General features: G+C 46.3%; 1 protein-coding gene across 1 annotated transcript in view; it reads right to left on the bottom strand.

Moving 5' to 3' along the window:
• LOC120029556 (transformation/transcription domain-associated protein) overlaps window positions 1-18901 on the bottom strand; it is a 79582-nt gene extending 60681 nt beyond the window's left edge. Inside the window, exons 1-25 of the mRNA XM_038974824.1 lie at window positions 18802-18901; window positions 18330-18379; window positions 18079-18189; window positions 17861-17965; window positions 16865-16948; window positions 16520-16576; window positions 16251-16376; window positions 15812-15978; window positions 15527-15623; window positions 15233-15371; window positions 15057-15135; window positions 14402-14636; window positions 13859-14207; window positions 13581-13678; window positions 9574-9768; window positions 9134-9325; window positions 8768-8933; window positions 8308-8564; window positions 7952-8152; window positions 4010-4161; window positions 2111-2310; window positions 1677-1894; window positions 1267-1464; window positions 860-1120; window positions 160-321 (exon numbers count right to left, since the gene is read on the bottom strand). Coding sequence (XP_038830752.1) covers window positions 160-321; window positions 860-1120; window positions 1267-1464; window positions 1677-1894; window positions 2111-2310; window positions 4010-4161; window positions 7952-8152; window positions 8308-8564; window positions 8768-8933; window positions 9134-9325; window positions 9574-9768; window positions 13581-13678; window positions 13859-14207; window positions 14402-14636; window positions 15057-15135; window positions 15233-15371; window positions 15527-15623; window positions 15812-15978; window positions 16251-16376; window positions 16520-16576; window positions 16865-16948; window positions 17861-17965; window positions 18079-18189; window positions 18330-18379; window positions 18802-18901 — 3999 coding nt within the window. The remainder of the gene's footprint in view (window positions 1-159; window positions 322-859; window positions 1121-1266; window positions 1465-1676; window positions 1895-2110; window positions 2311-4009; window positions 4162-7951; window positions 8153-8307; window positions 8565-8767; window positions 8934-9133; window positions 9326-9573; window positions 9769-13580; window positions 13679-13858; window positions 14208-14401; window positions 14637-15056; window positions 15136-15232; window positions 15372-15526; window positions 15624-15811; window positions 15979-16250; window positions 16377-16519; window positions 16577-16864; window positions 16949-17860; window positions 17966-18078; window positions 18190-18329; window positions 18380-18801) is intronic.
• Window positions 18902-22360: the final 3459 nt, after the last annotated feature.

Below are 22360 nucleotides of genomic sequence, written 5' to 3'. Positions count from 1 at the left end.
ACATTGTTAACTCAATAGGGCAAATTGTTTTCAACAGTTTGTGATAATTATTGGCTAGACCACTTTTAAGGTATGAAAACAAAACCTATGATAAACGTTTGACTTTGTGATAAACTATTCCTTTCAGTCCGTTGCCATGGCTATGCCATGACCTCTCACCTCTGTGTAGAAGACCTTGTGCTCCATGACGTTGAGGTCCATGGTGAAGAGGCGTGGCTGCAGGGTGGTGCAGAAGGTATTGCCCTCCATCAGGCCGATCTGGGCGTTGGCCGGCTGGTGGCGCAGCAGGTGTTTCTTAGGGGGGATCATGTCCTGTAGCACCTGTGGGTGGGAGGGGTTATAAAAGGTTATAAATCAACAGGTGCTTCTTGGGGGGGGGGTCACGTTCTGTAACACCTGGGGTTACACACAAGGTTAGTTTGTGTAGTGCACTTGAAATGGCATCCGTGACTCCATTCTTGTTAACCAGTTGGTAATGATCACCAAGACCTTCGTCCCAATATCTGTAGCATGTGTAGAGCAAGGACCATATCTACCACTGCCTAACAGTCACCACTTTATGAGCTACGAAAAATCCTGTTTTACCCATTCAATTTCTATGATGGTGAATGCATACATACACACGATAACATACGCACATGTGCACATGGATTTTGTGTTGTAGATATTTGGTAGTAGAGTAGGAGCCTGATGACACACAGTGCATGGTGAATTCTGTAATGAAAGTATTGTAATGTTTTAAAAATTGTATAACTGCCTTAATTCTGCCAGACCCCAGGAAGAGTAGGCAGCAGCTAATGGGGATCCATAATAAATACAAAATGTGCCACAAAACTCTGGTACGGCATCTTAGACCCACCTCTTTGTGTGGCTCCATGATGATGGTGACACTCTTCCCGGTGACCTGAGCTAGCACCTGCAGGGAGTGCATGGCCTGCTTCCTGACCGTGGAGTTGGGGGAGGTGACCTCTCTCACCAGGTCATGGGTGACCATGTGGAAGGACTTGTCCTGAGCAGCCAGCAGCTCCTCAGTCTTCTCCTCATCCTTCAGAGGGGTGGCACAACGGACCAGGAGCTGCTCCAGAGTGGTCTTCGCCATGGCTACTGCACCATTAGACACCTGGAGGTCAAACTTTATATATTTAATTATTGTTTTTACCCTCCCCGTAAACACATTTTTCTTTGATTTGATTGTTTTAACCCTGTGTGTCAACACAAATCAGACAACTAGTGTCTGCAACAGTTGGTTAACTCAGGTAACTGTACCTCTCCAGTGAGATCCATCATGACAAAGAGCAGAGCCTTGAGGAAGGTGAGTTGGTTCTGCAAGACCCAGATGAGAGGTAGTCTCTCCATCAGGAACTTAATGGACACAACCCCGCCCAGCTTGGCGTACCAGGCCTGCTCATAGCAGCATGCACACAGACGCTCCACGATGTATGAGAACAGAGGCAGCTGGCACGCCTGGGGACGGAGACGAGAAGGGAGACGAGGGGGAATAGAAAGATTAGCAGAATTAACTCATAGCAAGTACTTATTCACAGACAAAATTGAAAACACTTACAGTAATCAAGACTTCACATCCTACTTAAAACATATACATTTTTAGAAATCACCACCAACACGCATTAAAGTGATGCAATCCCACTGGTAAACCCCCAAGCCCCCTTTCTCACCCTCTCCTTGGACCCCAGGATGATGGAGGCTACATCGAAGATAACAGCCAGAGCCACCTCTCCTATTTTACACAGCTCCTTTTCCTCGTAGGCCATGCAGATGGCGATGGCGTCGATCAGAACCAGCGGATCCATGCCCTTAGAACCGTTCTCCTCACTGTGGAACATAGCTGTGTTGGGCTGGCTGCCCAACTGGTAGCACTGCAGCAAGAACGGACCTGGGGGTGGGGGAGACCAACACAACAACCATGAGGAGCATAGAAAAGGAGGAGAAAAGAGTGAGAGAATGAGATACCGAAGGACAGAGACAAAGAGCTGGAGAGCTTCTAGCCAAATGAGAGAAAAGAAGAGAAGGGTGGAGAGATGGTCATGTCCAAAATGTGAGTGGGACAAAAACACAGGGAGAGAGCAGAGAGAAAGATTCATTCTCTCACCACACTGCTGAGCGACAGCCACCATGGTGTAGTGTCTGATGAGGCTGGCCACAAAGGGCAGAGCGCTGGGGCGGAGGTCCTTAATGACAGCAGACATGAATGCACCGGTCAGTGCCTGTTCAAAAGTCCTGCGGGCCGGTGTGTCCTGGGCCTTGTAGCGGTGGGAGATGATCACACTAGGGATCCACTTCTCTGTGAAACTGGACACACCGCAAAACACACTAAATGAACATGCCGCCATAGGACATTCAATAGACAAAAGCAAATGACAAAACACTCCCATTAACATTTTCCTCAGTGTTTCCCCTAGGATTATTTTCAGGAGGGGAGAGTTAGTGGCAGCCAAGATTTAGCAACGGCTGTGCGCAGCTGCTGAATGCATATACGGGAAACACTGGATCATATGACATTAAAACTGTAATGCATCATTTACAGGGCCAGTCACATCATGTTTTTATCCTGCAGTAAATGTCTCTGGGTAAATCATCTGTTGTCTCTGCCAGTGCCTAATAACCCTGAGGACCGACAGACAGAGACAGTCTTTGTGCCTGACTGGTTGGTATCTGCCTCCCTGCCTCCCCCGACTCTCTCACAAGGCTGTGTTGTTATTTAGCCCTGCTGAAGGGGACAGCTTGGTGTGTGTTATTATATAGCCCTGCTGAAGGGGACAACTTGGTGTGTGTTGTTATATAGCCCTGCTGAAGGGGACAGCTTGGTGTGTGTTGTTATATAGCCCTGCTGAAGGGGACAGCTTGGTGTGTGTTGTTATATAGCCCTGCTGAAGGGGACAGCTTGGTGTGTGTTGTTATTTAGCCCTGCTGAAGGGGACAGCTTGGTGTGTGTTGTTATATAGCCCTGCTGAAGGGGACAGCTTGGTGTGTGTTATTATATAGCCCTGCTGAAGGGGACAGCTTGGTGTGTGTTATTATATAGCCCTGCTGAAGGGGACAGCTTGGTGTGTGTTATTATATAGCCCTGCTGAAGGGGACAGCTTGGTGTGTGTTATTTAGCCCTGCTGAAGGGGACAGCTTGGTGTGTGTTGTTATATAGCCCTGCTGAAGGGGACAGCTTGGTGTGTGTTGTTATATAGCCCTGCTGAAGGGGACAGCTTGGTGTGTGTTGTTATATAGCCCTGCTGAAGGGGACAGCTTGGTGTGTGTTGTTATATAGCCCTGCTGAAAGGGACAGCTTGGTGTGTGTTATTTAGCCCTGCTGAAGGGGACGGGTTGGTTTGATTGAGAGGCTGTTTTCTCCATGCTTGAGCTTATGTTTTATAATGCCAGATGCCATGGCTACCCCTGATGGATTGCTCCATTTCATTATCACCATTTAAAATACTTTTGCTTTAGGAGAGGGAGATGCTGAGAGGGGAGAAGAGGAGGGAGGGATTTAGGGGAGGGGGGGGGGGGGCAGTTAAGACTGCCAGATCAATTTCTGTTCATTTACAGCCCCTGCCACTCTGATGGAGCTCCATTCTCACTTCTTGGCATTTGGTGATATTAAAGAAAAGCTGATGCTGTTCACTGAAAGGCCCTTTTCACGGTGACCAACTGGTAAGACCGAGAGAGAACAGAAGTCATGAATCAAAACATCTGACAGAGGTGGGGGGGACGGGGTGGAGCAGGCAGGAGTGTAAACAGAGAGGGGAAAGTCAATTAGCCCCTGGTGAGGATCAATGATAGTAATGAGACCCACTCTCCCCTCTGTCTCTCTCTGCCGAAGAATCTATCAGTAATCAGCAGCTGTAACACTTCAGACAGAGCTGATGAAGCAGCTTAACACGTGATGGAAGATATGTGAGAGGGGCAAAGTGGAAAGGAGGGATATATGGAGATTAATTAGGGCAGAGGGAGAAAGACCTCAAGTCATATGGGTTTATGGGTGTGTGTGTAGTCTTACTTGGGGTGAGCCAGTAGCTGGTACAGGGCGTGTTTGTTGTCGTCCAGGCTTGTCATGGCAACCAGGAAACACTTGATGACCTCCCAGGCCTGCCGTCTGTAGTACGGCTCCGTGTTGGCACTCTTCAGACAATCCAGAGCCGTCTCTATAGCCTGCAGGGGAAACACACACAGAGAGAGGTTTACTTTCCAACATCCATACAGACAAGGCTTCAAAATAAGATCCTACAGTAAATCATTTAATTGACCATGGTGGATTCATTATAAGATGAAAGAGCTGGTTTTTGTCAACTTACAAAGGACACTTGACACGCAGTAAAACCAAATGTAAATGTTCAACACTAGTGTTGAGTGAATAGTGCTTTTTGAAGTCGGTTCGGTTTGATTATTTTTTAAATAATCACGGTTTTCGATTTCGATTGTTGTTTTTTACATGAAATGCATTGTGTGGGTTGAATGCTGTAACAGAATCAAACAATGAATAAAAGCCTCATGATGGTAGTGACTGTCCATTACTGCTTATCACGTATTAACCATCATTTATTCACATTACTTAGGGCCTACTTTAATCAAATATTTCAGTTGTGTATATTAATTGGTTTTATATAATATTATTTCATTCCAAGTCATCATCTCATCTCTATAGAGCTGCTGCCTACTTTGTCTGACAAAATCACTATTTTAGTAGTTCTTCAAAGTAAATAATGCATACTTTTATGACTGCCGAATACCAACTATCAATCACTTAGATCATGTATTTTCAGGTAGAGATAACTCAAAACAACAGCTTTCTATCCCTCTCGATCACACATTCTTCTGTCTCTTCTCTCAGGGTCTGCCTGACACTACTATAACAGGCGTTAAAGAAACACACAGACCGGCACGCAATGGATTATGGTCATTGTAGTTTCAGGTTCTCTGAGCGAAACTATGTAGCATTTTGTCCTGTTGGAAACTACAACTCCCTAGTACAGATTTCCCGCTATAGAAACTACGCAATGTGCGCATTGAGCTTACAGAAAAACCAGAAGGAAATGGAATTCAAATAATTGAACTGATGTTCATCAATTAGTTGTTTAAAAACAGAAATTTAACTAACATTTCGGTTATTCGCTCAGCACTTCTCAAAACAACCCTTTGAACCAAGTTAACAAATGTAATATAATCAATTGAAAGTTAAAATAATCTGTGTAGAACTATAAATACCCCAGGGCTCAAGACTAACATTTCCCCATGATTTGGTGCCCCCCCCACACAAAAATTGAAATCTGCATCACACAAAAGAATACATTCAAGTCATCATCTTGTGAAAGTGATCAAGTAATTCCCAATGCCTTATTAAGAAGGCTAATCGACTACTGAGATTGTATTCAATAAATAAGGTGTTACATCTAACATGTCAAAGCAGGAATGACTGATTCTAAACCTAATGCAGTGAATGTTTTTGGTATATCCAGAGATAGGTTTTGTTATATTTTACTGTCAAAATAGGGCTCCAGAATATTCAGATTTTTTTTGCCTTAATCTTTATGTTCACTAACAGTATTAAATACTGTATAGGCCTAATTCAATGTGCTAATTCACCACCTGAGGAAGTGGAAACTCAAAACACGTGATCTAGATGGCCAACTCTAAATATAACACCTTCTTCTAGTAGGCACAATAACAGCAAACACAATGTCCTAAAAAGAAACTTTGCAATGGCCAATACGCAATTCCCCATGCACTCCACATTTCAAAGCCATATCAGATATCATGATCGTAAAACAGGGTGCTTTGAGCCAAGGTTATAGTAAACTAAAAAAAGAACAAGAACACTTGAGTAAATGGAAATAAAATGAACCAACCCATTTGAAAACATAAAACTTATAATCTTTGGCTCTAAACTAACTAAAATAAAAACCAATCATGAATTATGTTCAGTTGTAGTGTTGATGTTTTCAAGCGTCTGAATCTGGCGGGTCAAATTGAGATTACCTTTAAAATGATAAAGTCAAATTCACGAGCAGCAACGCATATATTGGGAGTGTTTAAAAATGGTAAGACTAAAGTAACCGACTGTAGACAAAAGTCAGGGAGCGAAGTCGGGTGAGGTGCATCTGCGACAGCCAACAGTCGGACACTAATCTGGTTTTCCAACAGCAAGGCTCAGATCAACATGGCAGTGTTGCCATTGTTTATAAAAGGTTCTTCATAATGTCAAAAATAAAATAAAAACATGTATTCCCATATCACACACTCAAACCATAATATTATGTGTTTACATTGTACAATCAATTAGTGAGAGACAGCCTTAAATATATTTATTTGAATATATCCATTGTACACATAAATTAGTCACATCTGGGAGAATTTTATCTAACCCTAACTCGCACAGACAAGTAACAGTGTCACAAAATGCGACAAAATGGTTGCAGACTGGAGCCCTGTACCCTGTGTAGAATAACAACCCTGCTGCACTCAGACAGTGTGTTTAACTCATGCCTGAGATCGGCGCTATGCGTAACCTGTCATGGAGAAAGAAACTCTACACATGGTGCCGGGCCCGAGCCCAGCAGAAGCCATTTCAACTGCCAGATTATGATCTGACAAACCAATGCGGGCCGGACACTTAGAGGGAGAAAATGAACTAATTAACGCCACTCAGAGAGAGGAGCGAGGGAGAAAGAACAAGCGAGAGGGATGGTCTGTCTGGTGGAAGAGGAAGGAGAAGAGGAGGAGAGTGCATAATTGAATTCTACTGGCTTAGCCCTGTCAGCACATTAGGGCTACACTGCTACTGGCTGACATGCACTCATCCCATCTCAACAAAGTACATAGATATAAAGACAAAGACATTAGAAAGTGTTTTGAATAAAGAGAGACTCAGACGCTTTAAATAGACAGAGTGTCTCACTTCAAAATGAGGAGGCAGGGGAGAGAGGCGGCCGGCGGAGATAAAGAGGATGAGGGAAAGTGGGAGAAGAGAGAGCAGGAAAAGAAGAAGACAGAGGGAGAAAATGAGTGAGAATGGAGGTCAATAGCAATGGTGTCTTTTTGTAGGCACTAACTCCGCCACGGCTCTTTGGTCAAAGCCTATAGGGAAATTAATAGTTTTTTCTTTTTTGGGGGGGATAAACGCCAAAAATAAGGTCTGTGGTAAACCTCACCTCAGACCTTATTTTCGGCATTTATCCAAAAAACCCATTCATTTTCCCCATAGAGATGGCAGAACGAACCAGAGATAACTAATTTCCGGATTTTAAGACTACAAGCTGGTGAGCTCTATAGAGGAAAAAACACTGTCCTTCTAGTCATTACCATCCAAATAAATTTCAGGATAAGACACATGATGTAAATACCATTAAGCTACGTAATTCTAGAGAGAGAAAGGGGACTGTGGCATCCATCTTTGGAGCGTCAACTCAATTACAAAAATGACAGTGTGCATGTGTGTTTCACTATTAGCAGACAGAGATAGAGTCATTAGAAAGCAAATAATGCGTCTTCATCCAGGGTTCTGTAGATTGATTATTCATGCCTGGAGCAGAGATGAGGAGCCCATAAGGACGCATAATGTCTTTAATTACATGGGGAAGACAGTCTTCTCTCACAGAGAGAAGCTCAACTCTGACAGGGATTCATTAACCCTCAGAGGAACGATCACCCTTATTCTCGCTACTTCCACTGTTCTCTAACTACTTTCTCTTCTTCGTAATCACATCGAAATAGAAAAGGAGAAAGGGGTGGATAAGTGGAATTAACGGAAGGGTTTTGAAGTGGTCTCTTGCCTAGATTTAAAAAATGTTGCTCACTAGAGTTTTGCTTTGAGAACATACAATACCCTGCTACTGTGACTTACTGGCCAACACAGCACAGTCGAATACCTTAACCACTACTATAATCCAAAATGGCTACCATACCAAGCCCCATTCACACCCGTAATGCCCGACAAGTCACATACCTTCTCCATGGGCAGTTGTATAGAGGCCTTGCAGTCAGTGAACTCTGCCTTGATGCTGGGTCCCTGAACCTCAGTCACCACGTACTGCAGTCTCTGGGATTCCTTCAGCATCTTCCTGTTGCTGCCGCCAAACTTCCCCAGCACCCGGTACGCCACATGGCTGATGGTCTCAGCTGGGTTACGCAGCGTCCGCCACAACGCCTAGAGGGGGGAAGAGGGGTCAAAGGTTAGGAAGTGAAAGCAGAGACTGGGATGTGTGTATAGATTGAATGTGGGGGGGAAGGGACGTGTGTGGGCACGCTTCTGTTGTGTTTGCTTGCTTGTATTTGTGCCTGCATCCGTGTGTACGTCCTTACCTGCATAAGCTCTGCTCTGACGGGCTGTATATGATCGTAGAGGAAGTCTGGCTGCAGGTTGTCCACACAGAGCTCCAGGGTGCGGAGGCCCTGGCTGACCAGCGTCTGGGAGCCATTCAGAGCAGAGACCAGCGGGTCCATCAGCATGGGCAGGTAGGGCAGCAGGGAGCTCAACCTCACAGGCACCGTCAGACACAGCTCCACAAACAGGTCCTTCATGTGCTGCTTATGGAGACCACTCTGGAGCATGTTGAGGCCTGGTGGAAGGAGAGCGAAGGCGAAAGTGAGGAGAGAGGACTGGAGACGTGCTGTAAAGCAAATTCCTGCTTGGCATCCACCATGTTTTTTTTTACCCATCTATCCTGTGTCTTCAGATCAGTGCATATGAAAAGACATGCTACTAACTTTAAAAGCTACAAAACAATATTGGAATTTATTTTTTGTGTGTGGCGCAAACTACCCTGCAGCAGGTTGGGTAGTAGGGGCAGGAACTCCTGGTAAAGCAGGTCATGGCTGCCTCCACCAATTGAACGGAAGAGAGCCCTGAGAAGCAGGAAGTAGTTATATGGTTCCTTAGCAGACTGTGCCAGTTCCATGGAGCTGTTCACTATCTTGTGGAGGTGGGGCTGGGGGAAGGAAGAGACATGATTTGTGTTTGACATCAATACAATTTAGCCTTCAGACAAGACTAATGTTGTTTCCTCTGCATTTCAATTCAGTCAGGATAGTTATCTAAACAACCATTGTCAATTTAGGACATGGCTTCCAAGAAGAAGAGGCATCGAAACTATGCTACACGATTTATGAAAATAAACATCACCCTAACCTTGAGCATCTGCTCGTTCTCAGCAGCGAACAGCGAGACAGATCCGAAGACCAGTTTGAATAGCTTGAGGTAGAGGTTGGACAGCTCTACGTTGGAGCCCATCTCAGGTAGTCTCTCCAGAAGGTACTCCACCAGGATGGTGGCAAACAGGACCGACGTAGACAGGTTAGCAAGGAACGAGTTAGCCACGATCTGGAAAAAGGAGATGGGGAAGGTTTACACATTAGTCCCCAAACAAAACCAATCCTTTAAAAACATACACACATTTCATTGAAAGTTATCTTTAGTCTAGGACTAGACTTAATCTGGGTCCGGGAAACCGGCCCAAAATGTTCCATTAAACCCAGATCTGAAATTGCTCTTAGAGCCCTGAACAAAAGTAGTGCACTACATTGCAAACACGGTGCCATTTAGGACACAACACCAGAGAGTGTGGTTACCTGCAGGGCGTAGTTCTTGGAGATCCTCTCCACCATGTAGGGGACTGTGGTCTGGAAGATCTCCTTGAAGGTGAGGGGGTTCATCATGGTGAAGACCCCAGCAAAGTGCTCCAGCACCTCCTTCTCCTCCTTCATACGCACCGTCTGACAGTTAGCCACTCTGATGTACGTCTGCTGGTTGTTGGCAATCTGTACCTAGCCAGGAGAGGGGGATGGGGCGTTGTTATATTACAGTTATTACATCAACCCTGATCTATCTGTACCCTGTACCTAGCCAGGAGAGGGGGATGGGGCGTTATATTACATCAACCCTGATCTATCTGTACCCTGTACCTAGCCAGGAGAGGGGGATGGGGCGTTGTTATATTACATCAACCCTGATCTATCTGTACCCTGTACCTAGCCAGGAGAGGGGGGTGGGGCGTTGTTATATTACAGTTATTACAGCAACCCTGATCTACCTGTACCCTGTACCTAGCCAGGAGAGGGGGATGGGGCGTTGTTAGATTACAGTTATTACAGCAACCCTGATCTATCTGTACCCTGTACCTAGCCAGGAGAGGGGGGTGGGGCGTTGTTATATTACAGTTATTACATCAACCCTGATCTATCTGTACCCTGTACCTAGCCAGGAGAGGGGGATGGGGCGCTGTTATATTACAGTTATTACATCAACCCTGATCTATCTGTACCCTGTACCTAGCCAGGAGAGGGGGATGGGGCGCTGTTATATTACAGTAATTACATCAACCCTGATCTATCTGTACCCTGTACCTAGCCAGGAGAGGGGGGTGGGGCGCTGTTATATTACAGTTATTACATCAACCCTGATCTATCTGTACCCTGTACCTAGCCAGGAGAGGGGGGTGGGGCGTTGTTATATTACAGTTATTACATCAACCCTGATCTATCTGTACCCTGTACCTAGCCAGGAGAGGGGGGTGGGGCGCTGTTATATTACAGTTATTACATCAACCCTGATCTATCTGTACCCTGTACCTAGCCAGGAGAGGGGGGTGGGGCGTTGTTATATTACAGTTATTACATCAACCCTGATCTATCTGTACCCTGTACCTAGCCAGGAGAGGGGGATGGGGCGTTGTTAGATTACAGTTATTACATCAACCCTGATCTATCTGTACCCTGAACCTAGCCAGGAGAGGGGGGTGGGGCGTTGTTATATTACAGTTATTACATCAACCCTGATCTACCTGTACCCTGTACCTAGCCAAGAGGGGGGTGGGGCGTTGTTATATTACAGCAACCCTGATCTATCTGTACTCTGTACCTAGCCAGGAGAGGGGGGTGGGGCGTTGTTATATTACATCAACCCTGATCTATCTGTACCCTGTACCTAGCCAGGAGAGGGGGATGGGGCGTTGTTATATTACATCAACCCTGATCTATCTGTACCCTGTACCTAGCCAGGAGAGGGGGGTGGGGCGTTGTTATATTACGGCTATTACATCAACCCTGATCTATCTGTACCCTGTACCTAGCCAGGAGAGGGGGATGGGGCGTTGTTATATTACAGTTATTACATCAACCCTGATCTACCTGTACCCTGTACCTAGCCAGGAGAGGGGGGTGGGGCGTTGTTATATTACAGTTATTACATCAACCCTGATCTACCTGTACCCTGTACCTAGCCAGGAGAGGGGGGTGGGGCGTTGTTAGATTACAGTTATTACAGCAACCCTGATCTACCTGTACCCTGTACCTAGCCAGGAGAGGGGGATGGGGCGTTGTTAGATTACAGTTATTACAGCAACCCTGATCTATCTGTACCCTGTACCTAGCCAGGAGAGGGGGGTGGGGCGTTGTTATATTACAGTTATTACATCAACCCTGATCTATCTGTACCCTGTACCTAGCCAGGAGAGGGGGATGGGGCGCTGTTATATTACAGTTATTACATCAACCCTGATCTATCTGTACCCTGTACCTAGCCAGGAGAGGGGGATGGGGCGCTGTTATATTACAGTAATTACATCAACCCTGATCTATCTGTACCCTGTACCTAGCCAGGAGAGGGGGGTGGGGCGCTGTTATATTACAGTTATTACATCAACCCTGATCTATCTGTACCCTGTACCTAGCCAGGAGAGGGGGGTGGGGCGTTGTTATATTACAGTTATTACATCAACCCTGATCTATCTGTACCCTGTACCTAGCCAGGAGAGGGGGATGGGGCGTTGTTATATTACAGTTATTACAGCAACCCTGATCTACCTGTACCCTGTACCTAGCCAGGAGAGGGGGATGGGGCGTTGTTAGATTACAGTTATTACATCAACCCTGATCTATCTGTACCCTGAACCTAGCCAGGAGAGGGGGGTGGGGCGTTGTTATATTACAGTTATTACATCAACCCTGATCTACCTGTACCCTGTACCTAGCCAAGAGGGGGGTGGGGCGTTGTTATATTACAGCAACCCTGATCTATCTGTACTCTGTACCTAGCCAGGAGAGGGGGGTGGGGCGTTGTTATATTACAGTTATTACATCAACCCTGATCTATCTGTACCCTGTACCTAGCCAGGAGAGGGGGGTGGGGCGTTGTTATATTACAGTTATTACATCAACCCTGATCTATCTGTACCCTGTACCTAGCCAGGAGAGGGGGATGGGGCGCTGTTATATTACAGTTATTACATCAACCCTGATCTATCTGTACCCTGTACCTAGCCAGGAGAGGGGGGTGGGGCATTGTTATATTACAGTTATTACATCAACCCTGAACTATCTGTACCCTGTACCTAGCCAGGAGAGGGGGATGGGGCGTTGTTATATTACAGTTATTACAGCAACCCTGATCTACCTGTACCCTGTACCTAGCCAGGAGAGGGGGGTGGGGCATTGTTATATTACAGTTATTACATCAACCCTGAACTATCTGTACCCTGTACCTAGCCAGGAGAGGGGGATGGGGCGTTGTTATATTACAGTTATTACATCAACCCTGATCTATCTGTACCCTGTACCTAGCCAGGAGAGGGGGGTGGGGCATTGTTATATTACAGTTATTACATCAACCCTGATCTATCTGTACCCTGTACCTAGCCAGGAGAGGGGGATGGGGCGTTGTTATATTACAGTTATTACATCAACCCTGATCTATCTGTACCCTGTACCTAGCCAGGAGAGGGGGGTGGGGCATTGTTATATTACAGTCATTACATCAACCCTGATCTATCTGTACCCTGTACCTAGCCAGGAGAGGGGGGTGGGGCGTTGTTATATTACAGCAACCCTGATCTATCTGTACCCTGTACCTAGCCAGGAGAGGGGGATGGGGCACTGTTATATTACAGTTATTACAGCAACCCTGATCTATCTGTACCCTGTACCTAGCCAGGAGAGGGGGATGGGGCGCTGTTATATTACAGTTATTACAGCAACCCTGATCTATCTGTACCCTGTACATAGCCAGGAGAGGGGGATGGGGCGCTGTTATATTACAGTTATTACAGCAACCCTGATTTATCTGTACCCTGTACCTAGCCAGGAGAGGGGGATGGGGCGCTGTTATATTACGGCTATTACAGCAATCCTGATGGTGGGGCGCTGTTATATTACGGTTATTACAGCAACCCTGATCAATCTGTACCTAGCCAGGAGAGGGGGAGCTGTTATATTATGGTAACCCTGAGTAATCTGTAGCCAAGGGCGGACGGGGAGCTGATATTCACAAGTATATACACTGTATGGCTCGTTACACCCTGGACTTGATAGTGGTACGACCTGGAGTATCTACATTGTATGGCCCTGGTTACACCATGGGCAATGTACCTAGCCAGGAGGGGGAAGAGAGCTGGTATACACATGTACAGTATATAGTGGTATGACCCAGAGTTTTCTATCTGGTTATATCCTGATCAATCTGTAGCTAGCTAAGAGGGCAGTGGAGCTCTCTTATACACAGTGTAATGTATACATGTATAATGTATGGCTATATAATTATATCTCCATAAGACAAAGCCCTACTGGTACACTGGCAGTCATACCTGGTAGATGTCCAAGGCCTGCATTGCGTATTTCACCAGCTTGATGTAGATCTGAGTCTCCTTGGGCTGAAGCTGCTTGTTAGGAATGAACTGGGCCTCTGCAACACAGAACACACAATAGGAGTGGTAAGCAATCAGTGATGTTAGTTTATCCTGAGTTATCTCCATGAAATGAGGATGGAAATAAATGGGGGAAAAAGGGTCAATCTTGACATCGTAACTCAAGTGTCCATTTCTCCTCTGAGTGTAATATAAGGGCCATTTTTCTGGCTCCTCACCTCCAGGAGCCTTGCAGGAAGTGATTCCCCAGGTGATGGTCTTCACCCCACAGACCAGTGTCTTCACCAGGCTGCGACAGTCCGACACCTGGAATGTCTGCTTGTCCTCCTTCTCTCCCAGCCGGTCGAAGGGGGTGGCGGGGGCGGGAGGGGCGGGGGTGACGGGGTTAGGGGGCGCAAGGGGAGGCAGGGCAGGGAGGACAGGGGTGGCTGGGAGGGCAGGAGTTGTGGGGACACCGGGTAGCGCCCCCTGAGGTTCGACCACACCCATCTCTGACTGGGGCTTGCACTTCTTGAAGATGGTTGCGAGCTGGTAGCGAGCGATGGTGTGGAACTTCAGCACAAACACCTTGAGGAAGAAGGAGGTTGAAGATGTATTGAAGTCAATGTCTTGATAATCATAAAAGGAACATAATCTTCTTACATGGGGAACCTAGAGATAGTAGAAAAGGCGCAGAGTTGATTTGTTATTGGGCACAACATTTCCTTATATGCCCCATTCCTTATAATTCAGTCTGTCGTTTCCCATCTCTCTTTACTTACTTCCAGCATTCTCATCAGTATGTCCCGTCCGTTGCCGTTCTCCTGTTCACTCTTGGAGCGGATGCAGTCGACCAGGTTAAGCAGAAGTTTGCAGGACATGGTCTGGATGCTGCTGGGGAGAGACTCGTCATCTATGTTCTTGGCAAACAGCTGCACGGCCAGAGACAGGTCTGTGAGAGGCAGGTTCTGACGCACGTGGTGCACCAGGTCTGCCAGCGTGCTGTAGGCCAGGGGTCTGGGGGGAGAGGAGTTGCAAAAGTTCACCACTATCAAAACAGAAGGTTACATTTTACGTTACATTGTCTGTAGGGGAGAAAGGGTTAAGAGTCCAATCACCAACTACCATGTAGGCCAGTGGTCTGGAGTGACAGGAGAGGGGGGAAGGGAGAGGTCAGAAGAGTTCACTATCAAATGGAAAGTTTTTACAGTTTACGTAACATCTCAGTCATTTAACAGACACTAAAGGCTCTTATCCAGAGCGACTTATAATCAGTGCATGGAAGGTGCCGGAGCTTTAAAGAGCATTAAAAGACACCTTTTCCCTTTTTTTTATACTCCACCAGCCACAGATCTGCCAGGTCTGATAGCTACGGCTTGTTTCACATGGAGACTAATGAAAGATGAAGGCTGGTGTTTGATGAGAGGGTGGCCTTACCTCAGTGTCTCCCGGGCTGTGTAGCCAGACCCGATCAGTATGGACTCATCAAAAAGTTTGTCCATGCAAGGGATGAACTCTGCAACACAGAATGAAAATAAAGTGTCAGAATTAGTCTGAGTGAATGAGTTTGCATTTGTTTGTGCATGCTTGTGTGTGCATGCGTCAATGCGTACGGCTGCGAAGGTCTGTGGTGAGGATGTGTTTGGCAGCGATGAGCAGTTCCTTGCGTAGATGGGCTGTCTCCGAGGGACAGTTGGTCAGCAGCTGCAGCATGCCCTTTACCATCTGCTGGGAGTACTTCCCTACCAGGTCCTGGTCAGAGGGACACACAAACACAATATAGTTCAGAAAGTTCCATGAAAACTGGCATTAAGTACTCTATGTGCCAGGTAAAGACAATACAGAAAAGGAAATGAGAAATTGAACACAGGCACAGGAAGTGAAAAGCTCAACATGGGTATATGTACCTGGTAAATGCGGATGATGTAGGCCAGGAAGGACAGGGTCTTGATCTGAGCAGCGATAAAGTCAGCATACAGCTCCTTGTTATACAGCTTGTGTTGCCTGAAAGTTACATGTTAGGGTTTACAATAACTCCTTACATACAAAGCAAACAATTCCACTGTACCCTTAATAATGATTTATGCTTTAATACCATTTCATGTTCTTGTGGTTGTTTAGCAAAAAGAACAATTATGATTGTCTAAAGGACAGAATCAAGACAGACTCAATCACACACACAGGCTTCTTACCTGGCCTGAGGAGAAACCTGCAGCATGATAGTGTTCATGATGAGGGGGACAAACTCAGACACCACGTTATGGATGTTCAGTTTATACAGCTGGTACATGAGCACCACGATGATAGGCAGCTCAGCCAGCACCTTCAGGGACAGGGACCCCCGTGGGATGATGGTGTGCTGGAGAAACAAATAAACAGGAGAAGACAGTCAGGCAAGGGCAATGCCAGCCTATATTCAGGATCGGTACAACAGTATGGAACATTCAGATAGAAATATACTGTGTAGAACAGACATGATTCAATGATGAATCACATGAGCTCTGTGCCTTACATTTCTACCTGGAAAACGAGCCCTGGTCTGAGATGCTTTGCCAGTGCTTCTACACCACCAAGTGGTAATAAGAGGAGTTACAGACAGTTGATAGAAGTATCCAGGACAGGTCTACTCACTGTGCGTGTTTCACTGTCCTCCCTCTCGGGGGCGGTCTTCACCAACACTGAGGTGATCATGCCCACCATCTCAGGAGAAGGCACAGTGTTCTCAGCTATCACCTGGGGATTCTCAAAGTACCGAGCCTGAGAGAGAGCAGGGACAAGAACAGAGACAGGGGAAAAAGACAAGAGGGAGGGAGAATGCAAAATTGAGAACATGATTCCTACATCCTCAGGGACCAAACATTTCCCCACTCAATAATCCACCTGCTTTTCTGTTGTCTTACCACTACTTTAGGCAGCTCCTTATAGATCTGCTTCACAAAATCCAGAAAGTGATGAATCTGAATAAAAGATTACAGCAGACAGTTAATATCTTGATCAGAGGAGCACAGTTCAGCATCCAGACATAGGCTCCATCACAATTCATCTTTGCTTGATTCCTCACATCTTCTTTCCTCGCTTTATTCTCAAAACACATTGGAGAAGAAGGTCTGATCCAATACGGTTAAGGAGGCAAGGAGATGCAAGGAATCATGGAAAGAGGAATTGAGATAGTCATGGCAAGACACTGTAGGCAGGTCTTCTGTTCATCAACACAAAGTGAGATTGGAGAATAGAAAGGTTCTCACCTCTTGAGAGATCTGTGGACGGAACTGTTTGTGCAGTTCAATAATGATACGCAGGCATATCAGCACGTTCTCCTCGCTCTCAATCTGAAAGCAAACAACGAGCGATGCAATGCAAAGACAACACTGAGTCAATCAGTTCAGGTTAGGGACAGATAAGTATCTGGACTAAATACACTGAGTGCACAAAACATTAAGAACACCTTCCATGACAGGCTGACCAGGTGAAATCTATGATCTCTTATTGATATCACTTCCTAAATCCACTTCATTCAGTGTAGATAAAGGGGAGAGGAAGGTTTAAGAAGGATTTTTAAGCCTTGAGACATGGATTGTGTATGTATGCCATTCAGAGGGTGAATGGCCAAGACAAAAGATTTAAGTGACTGAACGGGGTATGGTAGTAGGTGCCAGGCGCACTGGTTTGAGTGTGTCTAGAACTGAAACGCTGCTGGGTTTTTCAGTATCCCTTATGTGTCAAGAATGGTCCACCATCCAAAGACCATCCAGCCAACTTGACACAACCGTGGGAAGCACTGGCGTCAACATGGGCCAGCATCCCTGTGGAATGCTTTCGACATCTTATAGAGTCCATGCTCTGACGAACTGAAGCGGTTCTGAGGGCAAAAGGGGGTGCAACTCGATATTAGGAAGGTGTTCCTAATGTTTTGTCTACTCAGTACGTGTGTGTGTGGGGTGGACAAAACCTTTCTGATAGATTTCTGAAAGTATTGGTTCCTATGGAACATTCCACCACCACACAATTCCCATCTCAGCAAACAGGCGTTCTCAGATCTTATCAGTTTTACTTTCAGCGCCCAGAGTGTTTTAAGGTACATTTATCAGACACACTCGCACGCACTCAGTCAGTCACTCACCATCACAAATACACTGTACCTTACTCTGGACTAAAGCATATCGCTCTCATCACATCGCCTCTGCTGAAAAGACGATATGCAACATAAATCATATCTGTCATAGACGCGAGTGACAACTTACCTCCAGGAAGCGAAACATGACAGACAGAATGTTCTTGGTGTGAGGTCTCAGGTGTTCATTAGTTGGGATCCGGTGGATGATCTCCAGCACTAGCTTCCTCAGTTGCTGTTTTAAAGTAATACAAGGTGAATCTGATTCTTGTGCATTCAATGGCTTCATGTTTAAATTGCATCTGTCCTTAAGCAAATAAATATTTAAATTATTTAATGTCCTCCTACCTGTGTGGGCTTCTCCTGCAGGAACTGCACCTCTCCGTCCTGGAGGAAGGTAAGGAAGCGAGGGATGATGTGTTCCAGGAAGGTGGAGTACTGTGGTGATGATGTCACATTCTGAAAAAGACATCACCACTAACATAAGACCAGTTTTCATTATGTAGACAAGATAAGTGAACAGTGTTGCGACTTACAGCTGTAGTAGAAACACAGACAATGGGTATACCCATTCTAGTTATCCTATGGTATAAACTTACCTCAAAGTTCTCGCTGACCTCCTGCATCATCTTCAACTTTGTTTCATCAGCTGAGTGTTGGAGGATACAGTAACAACATTAAAACAGTTCATATGACACAATGAGTCATCATATACTTCTCATCTCTTAGCAGACAGGGACACTCAGATCTTATCAGTTTTACTTACAGCGCCCAGATTGTTTTAAGGTACTTTATCAGACACACTCGCACTCACTCAGTCACTCACAAATACACAGTACCTTATTCTGGACTAAAGAATATCGCTCTCATCACATTGCCCCTGCTGTAGAGATTATACCTAAACCTTAGATTACTGAATAACTATGCCCACAACTCACCAATAGCACCTACAGCTACAGTATACATCAAATCACGCAAATAATTTTGTTTCTGAGCACAGGAGAATTCTCAGGCTCATGCTGACTCTCAGACTATGGCACACTCAACTATCATAGTTTCTCATTCACTTACGGGTGTTGTTGTCCGTGAGAGCTGCCACAAACTGCAGGTACTTCTTCATGAGGGTTGTCTGGTCCACCACCGTTGGGCTGGGGGTCGGCACGAAGGCCATGGTTCCCGCCGGGAGAGACAGGGTTACGATTGTGTAGAGCAGACAAGAGTCTGCACCTATCTCACAGAGAATAAATGTGCACTGCGTGTGAGAAAATGGAAGAAATCAGTAACAATACGACATTTGATTTGCATGAGTAACTAACATACAAAACAAGTCAAGTGAACGTGTCAACAATTCTCTAACAGGCAAACTCTCTATAGTATGACAGCAAGGAACCGCGCAGTCTTTGTATACTCATAAAATTACAAATGTATTCTCCGTATGACCATTTCCAGCACTATGGTCAGTGAGCAAATGCGTACGGCTGAATTTAACTGACCGAAATGTATACTATTCAACCACAGGGATCTATGATTCAACTAGTTAGCATAACATACTGTAACGACCCTTGGTTTATAAGTCGTTACAATACTGGGTCGGCAGGTAGCCTAGTGGTTAGACTAGTTACCGGAAAGTTGCTAGATCGAATCCCCGAGCTGACAAGGTAAAAATCTGCTGTTCTGCCCCTGAACAAGGCAGTTAACCCACTGTTCCTAGGCTGTCATTGTAAATAAGAATGTGTTCTTAACTGACTTACCTAATTAAATAAAATACTAGCAACGTGCCTCTAGTTCAAGTCAGGCACACAAAGATGACAATCTATAGCATGCAAGTGGTAGAATAAAATAGATAAACAGTAAGATATGGATATTTCGAACACGGACAATCCTCGCATAATTACTGCTATAAACTACACACATTAAATCAAACTTAGAAAGTGACCATATCAGATGCTTTAGTCAAAGACAAACTCTGTGGTTTAGTAACCAGGCTAGCTAACGTTAGCTTGCTTCCCAAAGAGAAAGAAACCACTCGCGCTAACCCCTCACATCCCCGTTTAGCTAGTATGGCGACAAAATAAATATATTTTTTACTTTTTGAGTACGCATTCGCTAGTTAACGACTTCATCATCCCAAAATGAGCATGCAAAGCAAAATATACATTATATTTTAAGGAAAGTAATTGAAAAAGAAAGCATCCCATTTAAACTTACCAACTAGCACAGACAGGAAATAGTACCTCTGTGACTTCCGGTCTCCGAGAGCCAGTCTGATATATGTACACTTTTGCACTTTACTAGGATAATAATTATATTCCCGTATGCAATTCTTTGAAACATATGTTTTATATATGCATACATAATACCGTAATGTGATATATATTCAGGTTCCTTCAACAATCCTCATCAATATAGTACTTGGCGGAATGATATTCAGGAACGGCTTGATGTTGTAAGACCATCGTTTTCGATGGTCTTTTTCTGCTCTACGGATTGTTACTAGGCAAACAATTATGCGGTAAACTGCGCAACGCATGCAGTGGAGCGCGCCAATGTAGCGTGAAGTTCTGGGGGTCTGCCCACTTGGGTCTGTTGCTGGCTGTGTGTTTAGGTTGCATAGAATTATAAAATATAAATATAGACAATGTATGCATGTGTCATATATTTTTTAAGTATGTAGCTATGTCTTTCTTTTTTTAAGCCAGCATTGGCCATTAGCCCCTATAAAGATCAATTTACAAGAAGTCCGTTTGTGATTATAGGCCTACGGTGAATAATGTCCCCTGTAGTAATATATCCAATATAGCAAACACAGTTCAGTCCTATAGTCCTTGCTTAGATGTTGAAACAAATCCTTTGCCACAAGATGGGAATAGACCATCTCTGTGTCACGTTCCTGACCTGTTTTCCTTTGTTATGTATTTGTTTTAGTTGGTCAGGGCGTGAGTTGGGTGGGTTGGTCTAGGTTTGTTTTTCTATGTTGGGATTTTGTGTTCGGCCTGGTATGATTCTCAATCAGAGACAGGTGTGTATCGTTGTCCCTGATTGAGAGTCATACTAAGGCAGCCAGGGTTTCACTGGTGTTTTGTGGGTGTTTGTTTCCTGTGTCAGTGTTTGTCGCGCCACACGGGACTGTCTCGGTTTATGTAGTCTGTTCCTGTTCGTGAGTTCTGCGTGTATTTTATGTAAGTTCCATGTCCAGGTCTGTCTACTCCGTTTTGTTATTTTGTAAAATCCTTCCTAGTGTTTGTTTTCGTGTTTCATCGTTTGATTTAATAAATCATTATGTATTCACAACCCGCTGCGCCTTGGTCCAATCTCTCACCCAAAGACGATCGTAACAGAAACACCCACCAAAACAGGATCAAGCGGAGTGGAGAAGGAAGGCAGGAACAACAGCAATGGAGAAAAGAGGAATGGACTTGGGAGGAGATCCTAGACGGTAAAGGACCCTGGGCAGAGCCAGTGGAGTGTCGCCGCCCCAAAGCGGAGCTGGAGGCAGCGAAAGCGGAGAGGAGGTTGTATGAGGCTAAAGCAAGGCAGAGCGGCTGGAAGCCCGAGAGGCTCACCCAAAAATTTCTTGGGGGGGGCTAAAGGGGAGTGTGGCGAAGCCGGGTTGGTTACCTGAGCCAACTCCCCGGGCTTACCGTGGAGTGAGAGGGCGTCGTACTGGTCAGACACCGTGTTATGCGGTAAAGCGCACGGTGTCCCCAGTACGCGTGCTTAGCCCAGTGCGGGCTATTCCACCTTGCCGCACTGGGAGGGCTAGGTTGGGCATCGAGCCGGATGTCATGAAGCCGGCCCAACGTATCTGGCCTCCAGTACGTCTCCTCGGGCCGGCGTACATGGCACCAGCCTTACAGGTGGTGTCCCCGGTTCGCCTGCATAGCCCAGTGCGGGTTATTCCACCTCGCCGCACTGGCAGGGCTACGGGGACCATTCAACCTGGTAAGGTTGGGGAGGCTTGGTGCTCAAGAGCGCGTGTCCTCCTTCACGGTCCGGTATATCCGGCGCCACCTTCCCACCCCAGCTCAGTACCACCAGTGCCTACTCCACGCACCAGGCTTCCAGTGCGTTTCCAGAGCCCTGTTCCTCCTCCACGCACTCTCCCTATGGTGCGTGTCTCCAGCTCAGTGCCTCCAGTTCCGGTACCACGCACCAGGCCTACTGTGCGCCTCAGCAGGTCAGAGTCGGCCGTCTGCCCAACGCCGCCTGCACTGCTCGTCTGCCCAGCGCCGTCTGAACTGCCTGCCTGCCCAGCACCATCTGAGCCATCCGTCTGCCCAGCGCCGTCTGAGCCATCCGTCTGCCCAGCGCCGTCTGAGCCATCCGTCTGCCCAGCGCCATCTGAGCCATCCGTCTGCCCAGCGCCATCTGAGCCATCCGTCTGCCCAGCGCCATCTGAGCCATCCGTCTGCCCAGCGCCATCTGAGCCATCCGTCTGCCCAGCGCCATCTGAGCCATCCGTCTGCCCAGCGCCATCTGAGCCATCCGTCTGCCACGAGCCTTCAGAGCCGCCCATCTGTCCCGAGCCATTAGAGCCGCCCGTCAGTCAGGAGCCGCTAGAGCCGTCCGTCAGTCAGGAGCCGCCAGAGACGCCAGCCAGTCAGGAGCCGCCAGAGACGCCAGCCAGTCA

Source organism: Salvelinus namaycush, chromosome 35, assembly GCF_016432855.1.
Source record: "Salvelinus namaycush isolate Seneca chromosome 35, SaNama_1.0, whole genome shotgun sequence".
Taxonomy (NCBI): Eukaryota; Metazoa; Chordata; class Actinopteri; order Salmoniformes; family Salmonidae; genus Salvelinus; species Salvelinus namaycush.
This window is presented reverse-complemented; position numbering and strand designations above follow the sequence as displayed.